General features: G+C 40.8%; 1 protein-coding gene across 1 annotated transcript in view; it reads left to right on the top strand.

Annotated features, from left to right (window-relative positions):
* Window positions 1-534: 534 nt before the first annotated feature.
* Jam2 (junctional adhesion molecule 2) overlaps window positions 535-21768 on the top strand; it is a 51606-nt gene continuing 30372 nt past the window's right edge. Inside the window, exon 1 of the mRNA XM_028757236.1 lies at window positions 535-639. Coding sequence (XP_028613069.1) covers window positions 573-639 — 67 coding nt within the window. The 5' untranslated portion in view covers window positions 535-572. The remainder of the gene's footprint in view (window positions 640-21768) is intronic.

Genomic DNA, 21768 nt, shown 5'->3' with positions numbered 1-21768 from the left:
CTCCCACACTGGGCAAAACACTGAAAAGGAAGTTTTTTTTTTCCGCCAAGAGAAGGAAAGAGACGTGGCGAGACAGACCGAGCCACCACCACTCCCCCCCCACACACACACCCCACCCTGCCCATCCCACTTGGCTTCTCCCGCCCCCGGTTCCTCGCCCTGGGGACAGCTGGCAGCCCAGCGCGCGGGACTAGACACAAAGCGGATCAGCCTGGGGACAGGGGCGGACCTGCAAGGCTCTCTCTCCAGAAGCCAGTCCTCTGCCGCCCCTCGCTTAGGACCCTGCGGACACCGCGTCCCGCGTCCACGCCCTCCCCTCAACCCACTTCCACCCTTCAAAAGAAGGACCGTTCCAGACACCACGTCCTAAGGCCAGAGGACCTGCCCCACGACAGCTGGTGGAGACACCCCTGACCAAAGAGACTGACATCGCGACAGGACCCGCCCCTCTGCTTCCACCTCTCAGGGACCTCCTCTGCTCTGCCGCCACGCGAAGTGCTGGGGGACTCGGCTGCCTGTCGCGCTCCTGCGGGGGGGACCCTCGGCTAGGCAGCCAGCTGGCGCCCGCGTAGATGGCGAGGAGCCCCCAAGGCCTCCTGATGCTGCTGCTGCTGCACTACTTGATGGTCGCCCTGGACTGTAAGTCTCTGGGGTAACTCCACCCCGCGACCCAGTCCTCCCCACCCTCGCGTCTCGCTATCCCAGCCTCCGCGACCCTTGCCTTCAGGCATGGCGCTCAGGGCTAGGGGTCTGTCTCGGGGCACCAGGTTTTGCAGTCTGAGAGCACCAAGGGTGATCTGGATGAGGGCAGTCTCTGGGAGGGGAGACTGAAGTCCTGAGTGTCTTGTAAATAGTGTTGGATTTTATGCAGTTAGGAGTTGGACAAAATAGACGATTCTCCTCTGCTTGCAAAGTCGGAGGAAGTTTTCAAAGACACAGGGACGTGATCAGAATGCAAAACTCTCCAAGTATTCAAGATGCGAAGAGCTCAAGAAAGATGGCATCCGGGGTTGGCCAAGGCCATTCTTAAGTAGCAGTGGCTGAAGGATCAGTGGCACAGTCCCAGCTGCCCAGGCAAGGTGCTGGTGGAGCACTTTAGAGCCAATAGTGGGGGAAGTTCGCTGAGCCACAGTAGCTTTTCGCCTTTACGCCTGCAAAACCTAGTTAGAGAAGTCTTGTCTGTCCACTCCAGCCAGCTGCCATGTCCTCGGGGGGATGTCCAGGCAGCAGGACTGTTAGGATTGTTAGAAAGGCTCAGGGGATGAATGAGCGATCTGGCAGCTGGCGTAGCTGACGAGGCGTCCCAAAGCCAGTTTCACTGGGTGCTTTTAAAGAGGATTTGCGCGGATACTGGGCTAATGTGATTTGAAATTTGATTTTGTTTTCTTCACGGTAACTTTTTAGGAAAAAAAATAGAAAATTACGATCGATTTTTAACCCATGAAGTCTTTGTTGTGATTGTTGTTGATGATGATGATAAACACACTCCCCCACCCCCGTTACCTTTTGTTCTGTTTTTTTTTCTTTGGGGGAGGGGTAAATGTGTTATTGTTGACGTTCAAGTTCTAGTCACAGTACTTATAGTAGTTAAATTATTCTGCCTGATGAATGTCTTAACACTAACACTAAAGCTTTTTCTCAGACTCCCTTAGCCTACGGCCAAAGTGATAGGAGGATTTGTCCCTCAGAGCTCAAACAGGGTGCCTGCTGACTCAAGGAGAGGTATATATCAAGCCAGGAAGTTGAAGATTCACAATGAAATCTTTATGCATTCTGAAATACCAGCTTGTAGCAAAGAGAACACTCGGGGGTTGAGAGGTAGTGTAATCAGTATGAAAATCAGCAACGAAGCTGGAATCTGGAGGAAGCCTAACTAAAAAAAAGAAAAAAGAAAGAAAGTTAAAGGTTGTGTGTTCCTCTGAGTTCTTGAGTCTCACGTTAATAGGAGTGTGACTGTGGTGTAAAATTGTTCATTTTAAAAAAATAGTTTTCCTCTGTTGTTCCCATTCAGTCATCAAAATACAAACAATAGACGCTGCTGGTCAATCAAGCATAGTCAGTTCAGTAGCAAGCAAAGATTTACTGGATATGTAGAACGAGTTCTTTGAATTCTAGGTTATCTGTGGGCTCCACTAACTGTGGTACCTGTAAGGAATAACTTAGGAAGCAGTGTGGGATCTTTCCCATTCTGTTCCCCCCAGTGCCAGAAAGTCTGCCATTTCAAGAGTGTTTTCTTTCCCTTTAATATATGTAAAACTTAAAAAAAAATCAAATTTAAAGAAAAGGGACATTATCATAGAAAGTCCCCGTGTGCCCCATACCCAGTTGCCACCATTACTGTCCTGTTATATAGGGTCGTATGGGATACTCTCCTTAGATCTCTCTCATTCTTATGGAGTGTCTTTTTCTGTCCTGGGATTCCACAGTGGGCTCAATGATCCTGTTTATTTATGCTCTTGGCTGCAGCAGTATTTCAGATACCCTCTGTTTTTTAAGACCTTGACAGGTGCTGTGTTAAATTTCCTTCAACTGATATATCTCAGATACGTCATTAGTGGTTAGATGATGTTATAGGACTTTTGGAGGAAGAACGAAAAGAGAGAAAAGCCATATTCATCCTCTCATAATCCAGGAACTTGCTTCATCACCACGATTTTAGCCTTCATTGCCTGGTGGAGGCAGTGTGTGTCAGCTTTCTCCACCGGCTCCCTACTGTTTTGTCCTCAATTCCCTACCGTACTTTTTAAAGGAAAGTCAGTATTTGCAGCTCACATTAACAGACAGAGGCTCGGTTGGTGATACATGACTATAATCTTAGCAGTCAAGCAGGAGGCAGAAAGATCATTCAAGGCCACAAAGGAGTCAAGAACAGCCTGGATTACAGTGAGGCTATCTCCAAAAACAATCAAGGAATGAGGCTAACAGAGAGTCTCAGAGGTCGAAAGTAAGGGGTAGAAATCAGTACTTACGTTACATGAACAAACATGCATGAGCATGTGCACACACACACACACACACACACACACATACATGGACCACATATATACACACACAAAGGAATATATTTCATTTTCTTCAGGGTAAGATTTCTTCATAAATTATTTCAGACTTGTATGCATCAGAAATGTGTCTTCTCAAACTTATTTACACACTTCTGTAGTCACTTATTTTAATATCAGCCTGAGCTTATTAATAAATATATAACTAATTTTATTATATTAATAAATATACAACTAATTTTTAATAATTTTAAAAAAAGATTTATCTATTTCCTGTATGAGGGTACACTGTCGCTGACTTCAGACACACCAGAAGAGGGCATCGGATGCCATTACAGATGGTTGTGAGCCACCATGTGGTTGCTGGGAATTGAACTCAGGACCTCTGGAAGAGCAGTCAGTGCTCTTAACTGATGAGCCATCTCTCCAGCCCTCTCACACTCATCTTTTTAATATTCTTCTCAAATACAGCTGTACTGTTCCTTTGTCCCAACCCAACCATGTATACTTAGAATATCCTGCTTATCACTTTCTTTCTACATCTGTCAGTTTCTAGTGTCTTTCACAGTAAGTAATCTAGGAAATTTTTTGTTGTGGTTTTTGTTTTTAAAGTATGAGTTATTGAACTACGGACAATTGCCTTTGTATTTAGTTGATGTATTTGGTCCCCTATCAGCTACTGTAACAAAGTATCCAGGGTGATCGTATTAGAAAGAACAAGGTTTGTTTTGCCTCCCACTTCCATAGATTTCAGTCTATGTCTGGCCTTTGCTTTTGTGGCTGTGCTGACACTAGGGAACATGAAGAACAGAGTTCTGGTCCCAACAAGGAACCCAAAGAGAGGAAGGAATACAGTTCTCTATTTCCCAAGAGCACACTGCCAGTGATAGGTAGCACGCCGGTAGCCTCACCTCTTAAATGTTTTACCATTTCTCAATAGTCTTAAAGGTTTTACCATTTCCCAATAGTACCACAGGCCAGGGACCAAGCCTTTAATGTGTAGTCTTTGGAGAATACTCATCCAAGCTATAAACAGTTATACTATCTTTCCTTCTCCAGTGAGGCCAAACTGTTTTGATCTTTCACTGCCATTCCTATTCCCGTGACTGAACAAAGCACCTGATTCTCAGTAGACGTGAGTGTATATCTGATGATCAGATGACTTCTGAGTCCATGAAGCCTGTTATGACAAAATATCATGAACTAGGTAGTTTATTTTTTAAAAGATGTTTTTCTCTTACAGTTATAGATTCTGAAAGTTCACAATCAAGATAAAAAAGCATGTTCAATGTCTGATGGAGGCCCAGGATCTGGTTCATGTATGGGTCCTCATGGCATCCTCATGTTGTAGTAGGGGCAGGGCAGCTCTCTGGGGACCTGTTATATAAGGGCTCTAATGTCCTCTGCAAGGGCTCCCTTTATGACCTAATCCCTTTCCAACAGTCCCATGTCGTAATGCCATCTATCATGTTGGTAATCTGGGTTCCACATGATTTCGGTAGACACATTCAGACTACAGAATGGGATGGGGATGGCATAGGAAAGACAGACATGATGGACGGAGTGAATGAATGATAATCCTGTAAATCACAAAGCACCAACTTTAGGCTGAGTAGATGAAGTGTCACATTTCTGTAAAGTGATAGGCTGTTATTTCTAAGAAACAGGAGGAATGAGTGTTCGGTATTGGGAATGGGGCTCTCATGAATATTTCGATCTCTTGGAGAGCACTTCCTGCCACTTAACAGACTAGTTGCAGCTGGGTTTTCAGATGTGGATTGGATTCCTACCCAGCTACTTGGCCCGAGTCTGTAATTTCTCATAAAGTAATCAGGGGTGTGGTAGGAAAGAAAGGTCTGGATCCTTCATAGCATCATAGACTCCAGGAGGATCACTGACAGGAAACTTCTGCCTTTTGTAAACACTGTCACGGACAAACGTCACAGTCAGCTGGCTGAAGGGAATTATTTGAGCTGGTACAGTCTCAATTATCTAAAGTACATAAAGGTCAAAAATGAGAGTTTGTTGGTGGAGCTGACAACCATTTAAAGACAATGTCAGATACTGGATTTCAAGAAGTCTCAACCAAAAGTTCCAGCCTTAAACAGAAAAGTGAGTTTTCATTGGCCAAGAACTCTCATTTATCCTTTCGCCTATGCATGAGGGACGAAGTCTGCCAAGAACCAGCCTTGGCTTGGAGAAGGGTTCTGAGGAAGGGGTGTTTGGGAGCAGTGAAACAAATAACTGGAAGTCAAATTGTGGGTTACAAGCTGATGACCTTCTGCTTGAGACAGCTTTCTAGATAGCTCTCTGTGTTCCACTTTCTGTGGAGATCTTCATCTTCAGAGAGTTCTCTGCTCCAAACTACTTTTTTTTCCCCTAAAAGCTCTCTGGATAGCTCATAACTTGCAGACCAAAAGCCCAGTCTTTTATTTACATATCAATTCAGTCATTACCCCAGATTCCCTTTTTGATTATCCCATGAATCACCATCCTTAATTCTTATAAACCTCAGCCCATTAATTCTTATAAAGAGACAGCAAGCACAATCACAGACAATAAGATAGCTGGGTGGGACCCTGCCTCAAAATTATCATTCCTACCATGCCTGGGCCTGGACCTAAACTGCCTCTGTCCCAGGCTGACCTTGAAATCATGAATCTGCCTGCCTTTGTAAGCATAATCAAAAACATTTAGCTGGGTAGGATCTTGCCCTGTGATAATCACTCTTTATCAGCTCTTTTCTGACAAGTTGGCTCATAGTGCAGCTGCCTCTATGCCTTTAGGTCTCTGAAATTCCTTGTATAATTCATATTACATTCTTGTATTTTGCATAGTTGAGGCGTTATATATTTTTGAGCTCATGTTTTCAGAGTCCTTTCCCACAGCCTTAAGGGCTGTCCTGAAGGTCACACCATTCTACCATTTTGGCTGAGATATTAGACATACCCTCACCTCCCAGACTCATGGCTGAGTGGAGAGGACATTCCTCAAAGGAGGAACATGAAAATATGTACATTATTATACAGACAAACCTTATACCCACAGCAACAATCGACAATTGTATAGGCTCACACCCTGCTGGCTCTGTTCCAGGGGCAGGAACCATGCAAGTCCATCCTTTACATGGCCAAACAGGACTCTGCAGGAGTCCATGGAGCATGTGGATGTGGACCACCCACACCTTCCTTTGTGCTGGATTATTCCCAAGGGGCTTGTCAGCAGAGAAATAGACAAAAGCTGCCGTCTTTTTTTTTTTTAAGTCAAGGACTGCCAGGGATCTGTTGAGGTTGTATTATCAAATACTTTTGTTTGTCTGTCTGGCTACCTGGCTGTTTGTCTCATCACACAGTGTCAGTGGTAGATTGCTGAGTCCATTCTTCAGGACTCCTACAGGAAGGTGAGGATGAATTTAGAGAAGTGGAATTTGGACTGGCTCAGGTGTTTCCTTTGACAAAGCTAGGAAAGGAAGTCTTAAAAACTGAGTACTGCTTTCTTGGAAGGCCTTATTGGGCTCAAGTGCAGGATTCAGAAAACTAACCCAAATGATAAGTTGTCTATTGCTATGACAATAAAGGCCACCACAATACAACACTCATCCACCATGTTAACATTCCAGAAGTCTGAAATAGACCTCACTGGGAGAAAACCAATTTATCAATAAGCGTTAATTCTTCTGGGAGTCACAATAGAGAATTTGTTTCTCAGCCTTGTCCAGCTTTTAGAAGCTGCCACGGGGCCTACCCATCTATTTTCAAAGCCAGCACCAATGGCAAGCAGCTGCCTCTGTGGGTCCCATTCTTTTGTCTGGTTCACCTGAGTAATTCAGGCTACTGCAGTCGTTTCAAAGTCAACTGACTAGCAACTTCATGTCCATCATAGCCTTACTTCTTACTTCCAGTGTGAAGTAACATCTATAGGTTGGGAGAATGATAAGATGGGCATATATGTACTGCTGAGGTGTGGTCAGTGTCATGGTCAAGAACCTCTTCTAAGGGGAAGCATAACTTTCAGCTGTAGACTGTCATTTATAGAAATTTAAAGCTATATTCTTGCTTTGCATTTGACTGTGTGGTACAGTGGTAAAGAACGTGTACTATGGGCCAGAGCGATGGCTCAGTCAATAAAGGCATCTGTTGCCAAGTCTGATGCCTTGAGCTTGATCCCCAGGACCTATGATGCTGTAGAGAAAGTTAACCTCTAAAGGTTGCTTCTGACCACCACATGCACCCCTATACAATAATAAATAAATGTTAAAGGACCACAAAATGTTCTGTGATGTTGAACTCTGTTCTACTCCCCAGCTAGGTGCCCTGGTACCAACTATTTAATTTCTCTGTCAGATTACTCATTAGTGATGGTGATAATCCCTATGATGATGTTGATCTTATAGCAGTTGGCGGAGAATTAAATGTGTAGCAGTTGGGGGGAGAAATAAGTGTGTTGACACAGTTAGGAAATTGGAGCTGCCATCCAGACGGGTAATTTATACAGGTATTATACACAGGTAATCAGTTAAAGTTACATTTAGAAGAGGGCATACTGGGTGGTATATGGGGTACACACAGGTAGGGGTGACAATCATGTTGGCAATTACTTCTATAATTAGTTCATAATTGTTTATTAAAATATGCACATACTTAATTACACAATTTATATGCCCACAGAGAATTGTCTTATATTTGAAATGTACTTAAATCTAATGAGGGACTGGACAAATTACACTTGGATCTTTATGGTTCTCCTCTCTCTTATCTCCCTTTCCCTACCCCTCCCCTTCCGTCTCTCCTCTCCCCTTCCCCTACCCTCCCCATCCCTTTCCTTCTGTAGGCATTAAACCTAGTACCTGGGACATGAAAAGCATTAAGTCTACCAGTGATCAATTTATTGAGCCCCTAAGGAGTTTTAAAAGTAATGTCTGCCATAGGTGTGTCCAACTTCCTGTTGGTTCACCTTGAATATGAAGCATTAGCTCTTTGGTTACTATTTACCTTCTTCAATTTTGTTCCCTTTCTCACCCCTTGGTCTATCATTCTTCAGCATTTATTTGTTTCTAAAAGTCCCTGAGTTGTCACCCTTAGGAAGGTTATTTTGTTTTATATATAGTCTCTCTCTCTCTCTCTCTCTCTCTCTCTCTCTCTCTCTCTCCCTCTCCCTCTCCCTCTCCCTCTCCCTCTCCCTCTCCCTCTCCCTCTCTCTCTCTCATTCTCTCTCTCTCTCTCTCATTCTCTCTCTCTCATTCTCTCTCATTTCTCTCTCTCTCTCTCTCTCTCTCTCTCTCTCTCTCTCTCTCTCTCACGCGCACACACACACGAGAGAGAGAGAGAATATAAATATCCACCTGTTTAAATAGATATTTAATGGATAAATAAATGTCTGTTTCACTCAGTGGGCAAGCAAGTCACCAAACTGCAGCCTTTGGATGGGCCAGTGAGTGAGTAGGAAGTGTTCTGTGGTTTGGACTGTTCCCACAGTTTATGAGCACCTAAATAAAGGACCACACTGGCCCAGTGCTGTGAGTGTGAGGTATTCAAGAATACATGCTTAGCTGGTCAGTGTCTTGGCTACAAGTTTTGAGCAAGAATCCTTGTGACCTTAACCGACAGGAAATTTGGCTCTTTATTGAAATCTCTGTTTCTCTGTCTCTCTGTCTCTCTATCTCTCTCTGTCTCTGTCTGTCTCTCTCTCTCTGTGTCTCTGTCATAGTCATCATCATCACCCAACTTTTAATTAGTTGTATAAGATTTTATGTTTTGTTTTAGATACCAACACTGGCCTTTTCAAGAGAGACAATTTATCTGTCTTGGTTTTTTTTTTTTTTTTGACAATTTGTCTTTTACACACTGAACTCCTTGATATGAAATTTTTCAGTGCTCAAAATTCTGTAACTTTTTGAGTGCTGGCTTAATGCCAGAAGTTGAAAATTCTACAGGAGACATGGGTACAATGAAAACAGTGTATAAATTACCTTCAGGTCACAAGGTGCACACGAAATAGACAGATGTTATATTGAGTGTTGGATCCTTTCCCTAAGATATCTCATTATGTCTGTGCAAATTTTCTAGAAACCAAAACACTTCTGGTGCCAAGCCTTTCAGACAAAGCAGGGTTCAGCCCGTACAGTGTGAAGGCACCACTTCTAGTCTCCTTCTTGCTTGGAGTGTCCAGTTTGCTTGCTCTCAAGTCTGCTGAACTGTTTGATCTGTTCTCGTAACTTCTTCCCAACGTGAGGACCCACAAAACATTTACTACATACAAAACAAACAAAAAATAAAACTTAATAATGTATTTACTTATATAATACGTATGTAAAAATAACATATATGTGTAGTAAAGCCACATAGCCTGCAAAGGCCTCCTTTGTAGCATCTGATTTCTGCTGTGTGACATACAGGTAATAGCTCTTAAGTTCTTGCATACAGTTTCAGGAAATAGAAGACAATTCCAGTGAAATATGAATACATTTATGTAGTTTGTTCACAAAGGAAAAAGACAAGCAAGGTGCTGCACACAGACACAAATAAGTTGCCATCAGTTCTACGCCAGTTTGGGCCACGTAAGGAATTCCATGCCAGTTGGGGCTGTCTACTGAGACCGTGTCTCAAAACGGAGTTAAGATCAAAGTTTGCTGCTTTGTGTCCACCAGCAAGTAAAATTATACTGTATGGGATGGTAGAATAAATACATGAGTGCTCTGTCCTTCCTACTAAAGGTTCTTCTGGTTATCATCGAAGCCCCTATGCAAAGTTAGGCCTCACGCTTGGAACTAACGATAATGCCGTAGAGAAGCCTTGACAATTTTTAGGCCAAAATGCAACAGAAGCAATCCGCTCACAAAACCAAATAACGGCAGAGAGTAATTAACACAATGTAGGGAAGGAGACTTCCAAACCAGTGACCGAAGCTGAGGAGGGAAAAATGCCAACCTAGATCCAATTAGAAAGTCCGGGGAAGAGGCTGTATGCCAGACCCAGAGAGCGCCCGGGCTACAGCTAAGATTCACAGACAAGGGCAAACAGCTGCTATTTAAAGAGACCAGACAAGAAGTAATGACCACAAGTAAAAAGAGAACGTGGCGAGCTGCAGGAGAAGTACTAATTTTGAAAGGGAGGCTGGTGTTTACGTTTTTAGAAAACTGCTCTAGAGGTATTTTAAAATAGGGATGGGTTCTGAGTAGCAGCAGACATGACTCAAAAGGAATGAACTCTGACTCAAGTGTCTCTCTCTCTCTCTCTCTCTCTCTCTCTCTCTCTCTCTCTCTCTCTCTCTCTCTCTCTCTCTCTCTCAAACCTAAACCTGCAGCCATTTGTAGCCATTTATATAATAATAATAATAATAATATACTGGATACATGTATTTGGAGCTGTGAGATATTTCAGTTGGGCTCATAATGATTCCAGAACAGGTAAGGGGTGTGTGTGTGTGTGAGACTTCTATTAGCATGTATTTATGTTATCAGATGTTTTAATCCTTAGCTAAATAAAAATATGTAAACTGGAGTTTGTTTTTTTGCATCATAAAATTATATGACCTTTACCTGATAAAAATCCTAAGACACAGATTAAATCAATAAACCCTGATAGCTCAGATTGTGGTGGACCAGAAAAAAGAGACAGGGCAATGCTAATGGTTCTTGGCTTTCTTTTTTCTTCCCTTTTATTCTGCCCAGGCCTGTAACCAATGGAATGGTGCCAACTATATTCAAGATAGGTCTTTGTCTTCAATAATGCTCTCTGGAAATGCCTCCCCCCAGACAGACTCTCACCAGAGCCTTAGGTGTTTCTAATTCTAAGCTCGTTAACAATGAAGACTCTCCATCACACCTTCCTACAGCTAGAAAGGAATATATTCACTGTGTTGGTTAGTTCTGGCTACAAACTCTGATGAATCCAACAGTATATCTCGGTGGAGTTGCCCAAAAGTAAACAAAGGATGCTGGGCAGGCGGAAATATACTCATTGGAACATGGGACTCAGACTTTTCTCTTCGGGTCAAATCTCTTTGCTACTTAATTAGGATTACCAGAGTCTGTGTCCCATAATTGACAAGAGATTATTTAAAGGGATGAAAGCTAAGCCTGATAAAGTGGCCTTTGTTTCCAAATCCTTAGTGATGTTGTTAGGCATTCTTGCCAAATATTCCTAACATATTCTGGTATCAACCTGCTCCTTAGCAAGGAAAAAAAAAGTCCTCTGATCCATCTGACTCATGAACCCCCTTGGAGGGTATTGTTATCTCCCAAACACCAAGATTAGGTACATCCTGAATCTCTCTGCCTTTGATGTACCCATAACTGTCTGAGGGTCTTAGAATGCTTAGGAGTAAATGAAGCACTATCTGGGGCAATAATTTTCAAATATTATTATTACAAAAGGGCATGACCCAACATAAACTTTGGATTATGAGTATATATATATATATATATATTTCTATATTAACATGTCATGTTAATTATAAAAACATATGTAGAATAAGAACTGGTGAATAGAATAATGAAAGTAAATAACCAAGAGCAGAAATAAAATGGTGATTGACAGTCGTTATTGCAGCAAGCTGTACAATGTCTAGAATTGAAGCACTATGAGGTTGGTGCATGTCCAGACAGACAGACAGAAATCAGCCTAACGGTGTTTTGGAAATTAGTTATGTGAATATGTGTATTCATGTCTGAAACTAGCTGAAATACTCAATCCGTGCTGCCCTACTAAGTGGTAGCCATTCGGGGAGAAAACATATCTGAACCTGAAAGTGCACCTTAGTTCCAAACAGATTACATATCTGAATCTAAGTAAGAAACCAAGCAAGACCACACTCCTCCAGAAATACAACAGACCAGACTGAGTTTCCCTTCTTCACTGTGTGGGAATGAGCATCAGGAGAAGAATGCACCACAGAATAAGTCAGAACAGCAGTGACAGAGGGACAGTATGTTACGATTTAAGTCTTAAAGAGTTATTGTCCCCGGTATGGAAAGTGTTCATTTAAAATCGCACAAGAAATGTTTAAGATACAAGCTAGAAACATCATTTCTTTTAAAATGCTCTGTTGTTTGGTTTTTAATATTTGGAAGTTTCATACCTGTATACAATGTATCTAGACCATATCCACCTCTAACTCTTCCTGGACCCTGTCCACATTCTCCTTTTAACTTTATACCCTGTTCTTTTTTAAGTATTAATTTATTTTTATAACCCACTGGGTTCAACTATTGTTGGGTATACATGAGTATGAGGCTGCTTACTGGAGAATAGACACCCTACCAGGAGCCACACACTTGAAGAAAACCAGGCTCTTCCTCCCCCAGCAATTTTCAGCTGGAGCTGTTGAGAGAAGGAGGGGCACTTCTACCCCTCCCAATTGCTTACTGGAACATGGAGTCCTTTGAGATTGCAGAGGTCTTCTGTAGGTAACATGGTTCCTGTGAGTTCATGACTGATTTAAAAGGCAAAAGAAACTGACCAGTGGTAAGTTCTGTGGTTTAAGGACTATATCCACCTTTTTATCCCCCTTCCCCATGCTTATATTGATTGCTAATCCCAGTGCCACAGTGATAAAAGAGGCAGGTCTTTGGGACATAATCAGGTTGTGAGGGCACAGCCTTTGGGAATGGGATTAGCATCCTCCATTAAAAGTCCTGAGAGAAACAGGAGAGGAGGGAGATGGGAGAAAGAGCAAAAAGAGATAGAAAAAAAATGAAGGAAGAAAAGAAATGGTCCTGGGGGACCTTGTTCACTTTTCCCTCTTTCTGTGACAACAGAGATGTGCTTTCTAAGCCCATCTTAAGGACTCCTAGACTTCAAATCTGCCTGCCGCTCTGTTTTGGACTTCCCTGATTCCAGACCATAAATAATAAAATTCTGCTGTTTATAAATACCCAGTCTAAGATTATTTATCATAGCAACAAGAACAAACTAACATTAGCCTCTAAAGCTTCACTGGGGTGGTCTATATTTTAAGAAAAAGGAAGAAAGGAAGGAAGGAAGGAAGGAAGGAAGGAAGGAATTATCTTTAAGTAATTTTTTAAAAATGTATTCCATCTATTTCAGAAACTCCTTTAAAATATGTCATCATATAGAACTTGAAGGTCTTGCGTTTAGGACCAAAGCTATTAGCCCTCACTGCATGTCAGCTTAGAGATGTTGCTCTTGCTACCAGACTTTTCACTGCATTGCTTTCGAAAGGGGGGCTTCCATATCTAATCCTCAAAAAGTAAAACTGCCGACCAGACGGTGCATGTGGCATGCACACACCAATAGCAAGAAGAGTCGAATACTGTGAAGTTGATTTATTTCCCCCCAAAAATCTAAAAATTTCCAATAGGTTTGCTAAATGAAGACAAGTTGTATGAGCCTTTCTTGTCGACCCTCCAGCTCTTCTGAACAACAAAAGAAAAATGCTTACAGAGATCTACAGGGTCATACAGCCAACATTTGACATAAACTCAAGCACACTTAAAATTATTCATACTCCCTGGTATAACCCATTTAACATTCAAATTCATTAATACTCAAAAATTTAATGTTGAGATCCATATGGACACTTTCTTCTCCCTCCCCTCTTCTCTCTCCCCCCCTCTCCCTTCCCCTCTCTCTGTGTGAGTGTGTTCCTATAGGTGCACTTGCGTGTAATGTGCATGTAGATACCAGAGGTCAACTTTGAGTGCTACTACCCAAGAGCTATCCTCCCTGATTTTTGAGAACGGGCTTGTCAGTTGACCTGGAGCTCACCTAACAGGGAAGTCTGGATAGTGACTGCAAGCCAGTGGGATCTTCCCACCCCACATCCTCAGTCTTGACATTACAAACCTACCACCATGCCTGGCTTTCCCACACAGATCCGGGATTGAACTAAAGTCCTCACGCCCGCACAGCAAGCGCTTGACTAACTGAGCAACCTCCTGAGCACCACTTGTGTTCTTTACGTGAGCGATTTGACACATTTGCTTTAACCTTGAAGATGCACAAGGTCCTAGAAATGCTTTCAAGATAGTGGTTATGGGGAAAGATAGAAGAAGTCGAGGCTTTAGCTGCCAAATTAGAAGCTGCCTAAAGCCTGTGTCAGCTACATCTATACATTCTCCAGCCATTTACGTCAGAAGCTATTTCCATACTGGGTACCACTTTCCCCAAATACATTGTGAATTCAAGAGCAAGGGATGTGGCCAGAAGAACAACTTTCGGTCCAGTCCCTCTCTACATCTCACATTTAGAGTAGAAACGACATCGCACCAGCCTTTTCGTAGAACATATACTCAGAGCCTTAGTGATCTGAATAAGCAGTCATGTCTCTCTCGCTTTTACCATTTCTGTGTTCAAATATTTATCTTTAGTTGGAAGATAGTAAAATCTAATTCATAGCAAGAGCACTTGTGGGTAGACTTTTTATAACGAGGACAGGAATCATTGATGAATCATTACTATTAGAAAACAGACAACAGTTGTGGAGGTGACTAGAGAAACATTGCCTTTATAGAACTCTATTTCAACAATATGTTGACTTCCAACTTTGCAGAGGACAGTGGGCATCTTTTACTAGGAGCAATACCAGTCCTATCATCTCTGATATGGCTGTCTCAGAGTCAGGGGTAGTAGGCCAAATTACCTTCATTTCTTAAGTTCATTGATTTCATGAATTTTGCTTGTAATGTATACATGCCCATGTATACTTTACTAAATTAATAATCTAAATGGATTGTGGAATGGCTCCACTGGATATCTCCTTTGGATACAAAGGACCTCTTTATGCCTCAATCATAAATGTGAGATTTGTTCAAAAATATAATATCAATAAAATAAAACTAACATTCCAAGATTGAATTGTTTGGCTCCTAGCAATTCCTAGATATGGCCTTAGAAATGTTACTTTAATTCATTTTGGTTTTTTTTCTTATTTGTGCAATAATAGTTTGATCTAATTGTGATTAGTGACTTCCAACATTTAACTTAACGTTTCTGAGTGGGAAAATATACCATATAAGTTTACTTTGTGCATACATGAATGCATTTTATTTTTAAATTCTAAACTATCTCTTTCAGAATGGCTATGGATTAAAGAGATTTTTGGAAGGAAGCAAAAAAGTAGGAGGAGGGTTTCTAAAATCTGTTTGGTATTTGTGTAGTTGTTTGCATGTTATGCTGTACAGTCTCCATTTGGAGCAATTGGCAACAGGAAATTTCTAGATGTTTCGAAGACTGAAGTAATATGTAAAAAAAAATCTATTTATGGTAAATAATAATTTTTACTTTGGGGAGGAGAAAATGTACTGAAACTAAATGAAATATTAAATAATGCAACTGTTTAATTGGTTTCTTGCAGGTTAAAATTGGCCAGGTATTGTGTTCCATTTCTGCAGTCCCAGATGCCACGAGGATCACAAATTAGAGGCCAGCCTAGGGCTGACTCATGTTCTGTTCTGGGAATAGAGGACTCTACTTAGGAATGTGGTAAATGGTTTAAATATCTTAGTGCATCCTTAAAATATTTTTGAGCACTAAGTATGTTTGGACCTTAGCTGTCTCTTAGCATAGTTAAATGCCTTCTATGTTCACAAATCAATCTCCAAGAAATATTAAAATGAAGCATAAGCCATAAACCTACAATAAATATTTTAATGTAGGAAATATTTGACTAAATGGAATTTCCAGATATAAGCACATCCAATATTTTGAGAGATTTATTATTCAATTATGTCATCTAACAGGATCACAGTTTATATTAAAAGAAAGTAGAAAAAGAGGCCATTAAAGATATATATTTAAAAAATTAATATTTTCTTTTTCAAAAAACTTTTTATTGAGTCTTTGTAGAGGAATTTTAATTTAACAACATGGCTACTCTGGCAATGGATCACATCAAAAGATATGATCCAGCCACAATGCAGACACACCCGGGATTACAGTATGATGTAGCTGGAATACTGACCTGTCCTTAGCACACACCTTTAATCTCTAACAATGAAGATAAGATTAGTTTGTAAAAGGAAGCAGTCACATCTGAAAGAGACATCTAATTGAGGGACAGACAAAGTGATGAATCAGAGAAAGATTTGCAGAATGAGTCAGAGATACTACATGCCCAACTCACAGAAGAACAGCAGAGGAAGAAAGGATACAAAAGAGCATCAAGAGAGCATAAAGGGTTGGGGAGGGACATTCTGTCATGCTCCACTTTCCAGTGTGCTCCTCCTGGCAGCACCACCTGTCACCTACTAATATTTTCTTAAATAAAGTTAAATGATTTTTATATATAGATTTTACACACACATGACTTCCATTCATTGCTTCTCTCCTTGTACTGTGAGGGTTCCTGGGACCAAACTAAGATATGGCAAGTGCCCTTACCCATGAACCATCTCCCTGTGCCCTTACCCATGAACCATCTCCCTGTGCCCTTACTCATGAACCATCTCCCTGGCTCCCCTGCATTTTCTTACGTCTATACATGTGCAAAGTTTTAAAGCTGCAATGTGCTATCTGAGGGAAGGATGCAAACTGCATTTTGAAACAAAGGATATCTTTTTTCACTAATTCCCTTTGGTCATATTTCATAACGTCTTTTGTATTCTCCCACGTCCCAACTTTAGTTTCTATGGCAACAGGATAAATAAGAAAGTACTTGGAACTATTTTAAAGTGTTGTGTCCAGGATTTCTAACTTGGGTCCAGAAAATTATAGTTTAATTATTATGACTATCTGTGTATCATCTTTTAAAGGAGAAAAACCCAGAGTATAATTTAATGATATGTATGTATTTTCAAAGATTTCCTTAAAGATTTTAATATAATTTAAAAAGATAATAGTATATGCTTGAAAAATTAAATATTGAAATACACAGTAATTATCCTGGTTAAATAAATGAAAATTATTTAACATTTTTCTCAGCTGAAAATGCCATCCCTTATTGGACTTGGATTAAAAGTCCAGAATGGTCAGACAGAAAATAAGAGAGTCAAAAAGCCTAAAACTGTACAAAGAGTGGTTGTAAATAAATCCTGTGTCCTCTACAGTGTGTCTTTTGTAATTGTGAAAACAAATAGAGCCAATAGAACATAGTAAAAAGGATGGGTTTTACTCTTTAAAAATCAACTTAAAGTCATGCTGTATTACCATGTAGGTAAAAAAAAAAAAAAACTTCATAAAACAAAACTCTCAAGGTTTTCTAGGTAAAAGTGTGTTCATGAATAAAATCAGGTGCTATCAACAAGAGACAGAGAGTGTTGTCCAGTTGGCATGGTAATACGGACAGGGGAAATTCCACAGATCCCATTCTTACATGAAGAGCTACAGGTGGTCAGTGGTTGCTGAGGAGGAAGAACTAGCCTCCTACAGGAACAAGCTGCCATAGAGACTGTTCACTCCCATGGGGTTACCCCTGGACACACAGACATGCAGACGATGTTAGACTCAGTATATATGTATATATACATGTGCATATGTGTGTGTGCATATATATGTGTGTGTGTGTGTGTGTGTGTGTGTGTGTACATCTACAAATGATAATAGAAAAGAGGATTATGAATTTTAGGGCGGAGCATAGGAAAACAGTTGGACAGGCGAGGAAGATAGGAGTGGTGTGAATTCAGCACTCATGTGTGCACTTCTCAGATAAATAAATGTATGGGCTGAAGCTATGGCTCAGCAGCTAAGCACACTTGCAGGGGATGCAGGTTCAGTTTCTAGCATTCACATGGGGATCTACAATCAACTGTAACTCAAGTTCCAGGGGATCCAGTTTCCTTGGTCACTCATACCCGCAAAGTGAAAATAAATGAATCATTAAAAAATTCAGCCATCTTTAAAAAATAATTAAATTTTTAAAAAGGAGAGAGTATTGTACTTTTTACTAGAACTATTTGATTGCTATCTCAATAAGTAGATGCTATGGAATTACTGGGCAACGACAGGGATTTTAATTAGCATTTAGTGGATCAATCTTGTAACAGAATGAAGAATTCCCCTCATATGCCCTTCAATCCTCATGATTTCCCAAAATCCAACTGCAGACTCATCTAAGTGAAAAGGGTGTAATTATCTAAGCCTGTAATTTGCACTATTTAACCTCTAAGCAATTTTGTAGGTCTCATCCTGCTAAACATACAAATTTCTATTTTAATATCTGTAGTAATGAGGTTCTTAATTTTGTTTGGAAGTGTTTTTGACCCTCTTGATCGAATCTAGATATAACTTTTTTTTTTTAAACTTTATTTATTTATTGTAAGTACACTGTAGCTGTCTTCAGACACCCCACAAGAGGGCATCAGATCTCATTGCAGATGGTTGTGAGCCACCATGTGGTTGCTGGGATTTGAACTCATGACCTCTGGAAGAGCAGTCAGTGCTCTTAACCACTGAGCCATCTCACCAGCCCCCTAGATATAACTTTTTAAGATATAATATTCCAGTATACTCATAGATGAGCATTGGTTAATTAAAATATCTACTGTGTTGTTTTACATATATACACAGTATATATATATATATATATATACATATACATATACATATACATATACATATACATATACATATACATATACATATACATATAAGTTATCAATATATTTTGTTTCAAAGAGGACAGTCAGCACTTTTTACGGAGAGCTCCTGGGCTGGAGAGCTGGCTCAGTTTCTGAAATGCTTACATGCAAGCATGAAGACTTGAGTTTGATTCCCAGTGCCCACATAGAAAGTCAGGATTGGTGAGTCTCACTTGTAGTCCTAACCCCAGTATGGCAGAGGCAGGAAGATCTCTGAGACTCACTGGTTGGCCATTCTAGCTGAATTGGTGAGCTCCAGGTTACAGTGAGAGACCATCTCTCTAAGATGGTTCACAGCTTCTAAGGAACAGCATTTAAGGTTAACCTCTGTACTCCACACTCCTGTGCACACACGTGCATGTACCAGTCCTCCCCTCCCTTGATACAGAAAAGTTCTAATAGAGTTAAGAACCAGTGAATTAAAATGAACGCATGCAAATTATATACATTGCATCACTGCATCAAAGTTTTAGGTTTGTGGTAGAAGAAGACAGGAAGCTTATTATATACTGTATTTTATGAAAACAACATTCCTGTTTCCAAGCACTCTTTTTCAACGGATGTGCAAAACAAACTCAGTGACAAGGGTGCTTTGAAATAATGACTGGAGAACGTGCTGTGCTATCACTAACGCATACTTGCTAAAATGGGTCAGTATAAGGACTTCCGCCAGCAAAGCCTTTCCTGATGATCTCTCTCAGAGAGAGCCACTGCAGCAGTGGGTTGTTGAGAGAAGAGAATGCCAGGCCCAGGCTACTGCAAGAGCTTTTTGTGTTCAGACCTTATTGGCGGGAGTCGGAACCAATCAGGTTGTAGCCGCACCTCGGAAAGTGGAGCGAACAAAGCTTACTAAGACTGAGGTTTTTTCCTATCAGTGGAATAATGAAGGACAACTTTCCAGAGTTTGGCCAGAGCAACTGCAGCAGTTAAGAGTGTCACTGTCTAGGGTGGGAAAGATGGAGTAAGCTTAGAAGACATTATTTAGATACAGGGTTGGGAATGTCTTAAGTCTTCAAGTGGCAAGACTGAATAGACACTTGTATCTGAGCCCAGAGTTCAGCAAAGATGTCTAGACGGGAGATAAATATTTACGAGTTGTTGGCGTTTGTTGGTGCTTAATGTCACGATTGTCTGGATCACATCGTTGTGAAAAGAAAAACGGATAGAGAAGAAGAGGTATCCACAGGAGTAATGGGAAGAAAGACCAGAGAAGTCTGTCCTGGGCGCTGAGTGCAGAGCGTGTGTGGAGAAGTGTGGATGAACTGGGCAGATTAGGGTAGCAGGAAGCTGTCACCATCATCAATTCTGATTCATAGGTGTTGTAACAGGCCAAAACGCCAGTAACTGTTAAAATATGTCAGTAAGGATGAAAGAAGAGAAAGAATGTAAACATAGGCCCTCTCACTCTGAGTAGCCACTGAAACGAAGCTGTAATAATAGCTTAAGAGAGAGAGAGAGAGAGAGAGAGAGAGAGAGAGAGAGAGAGAGAGAGAGAGAGAGAGAGAGAGGAAAAAGGCACACACCTACCAGTTTGTTGTTTTGATAGTCCATCCAAGTGTGTGATTTTTGTGGAGTCACTTTGGAACACTAAATTTGCATGATAACATTGAATAAAAAGCATCAAACAGTGAGGAAGGGGAAGGCACAAGAAGTATTTATAGAGAGCTATTATGTTCCAGGAACTAGGCTAAGCAATTATGGACATTAATTGAACCTTTACAAACCAGTGAAGGAAGGCATCGTTCCCTTCATTTTTTGTGTAAGGGAATCAACACTGTATCTTATCCAAACTGACATGGATCACGCTTGACCTTGTTCCTTCTCGGTTGGTTCTAAGAAGCCAGAAATATACCTCTAATGCTAGCTCAAATGGCTGAGGCCACAGGATTCGGAGTTTGGGGTCAGCCAGTGAAACACAGAAAGACTACATTTCAAAAACAAAATAAATGAGTTTTGTTTTAAGATTCCACTTTAGGCTGGCAAGATGGCCCAGCAAGTAAAAACCACACCAAAGCTAATCAGTGCTTCCATTATGTGCATGGGTGTGGAGTCATTCACTTGTGAAATGTAGTCTCACTGTTTTGCTCAGGCTGGTCTTAGACTTCTGGGATAAAGCAAAACTTCACACACACACACACACACACACACACACAGCAGGGTTCTCTGTAGCCCAGAATGGCCTAGAAGTGGCTATGTAGCTGATCCCTCTGCCTCCATTTCCCAAGTTACTACTCACAAGCACCATCATGCCTGGTGCAGCATTCTTCTGCGCATATATTTGAAAGGAAAAGAGGAAAAAAAAAGTTGAATGGACAGAGCAATGTAGGCAAAATATATAAGGATTTAGAGATTTTTGTTCGCATATTTTATGTACTTAATTTTAACTGATACATAAAAATATAAAAGTGGTACCTGTCAGAAGAGCAAGAAGCAATATATATATGTACATATATATATATATACATACATACATATGTATATATGTATATATATGCATTATGCAATGTCTAAAGCAGGTTAAACACTTCTATCCCGTTGAACATCATTTCTCTATCATAAAATTTCTAAAATAAAATTTCTCCATCATAAAAAGAAAATCCTTTCTTGTAACTTTTAAAAAATACAATATATTGCCGCTGCTTGTAGGCACCAATAGCACACCAGAACTCTTTTTTTTAAAATGTATTTTATGTATATGAGTACACTGTAGCTGTCTTCAGACACACCAGAAAAGGGCATCAGATCCCATTACAGATGGTTGTGAGCCACCATGTGGTTGCTTGGAATTGAACTCAGGACCTCTGGAAGAGCAGTGAGTGCTCTTAACCACTGAGCCATCTCTCCAGCCCACACCAGAACTCTTTGCTCCTTTTAAAACTGTAACTTAACACCTGGAGACCAGTGTCTCCCCATCCTACCCTCAGCTTCTAGGTGGCCAACGTTTGCAGATTCCATATAAGTGTGGTAGCATGTTGTACTTGTTGTTCTGGCTTGACTTATTGCACCTTATATAACAATCTCCAGTTCATATTTCTACAAATGACAAGATTCCTTTTTTATGACTGAGTAGTATTCCAAAGTGAGTATGCACCACATTTTCTTTGCTCACTCATCGGCTGATGGACAAGTAAGTTCTTTCATTTCTTGTCCATTGGGAGTGGTGCTGCAATGGACACTAAAGCACGGATGTCTCTGGCATGTCTGCTTTATTTCTGTAGGATATGTATCCAGTAT

Source organism: Grammomys surdaster, unplaced genomic scaffold, assembly GCF_004785775.1.
Source record: "Grammomys surdaster isolate TR1022 unplaced genomic scaffold, NIH_TR_1.0 126153, whole genome shotgun sequence".
Taxonomy (NCBI): Eukaryota; Metazoa; Chordata; class Mammalia; order Rodentia; family Muridae; genus Grammomys; species Grammomys surdaster.
The sequence above is the reverse complement of the archived record's forward strand: the minus strand, read 5'-3'. Positions and strand labels throughout refer to the sequence as shown.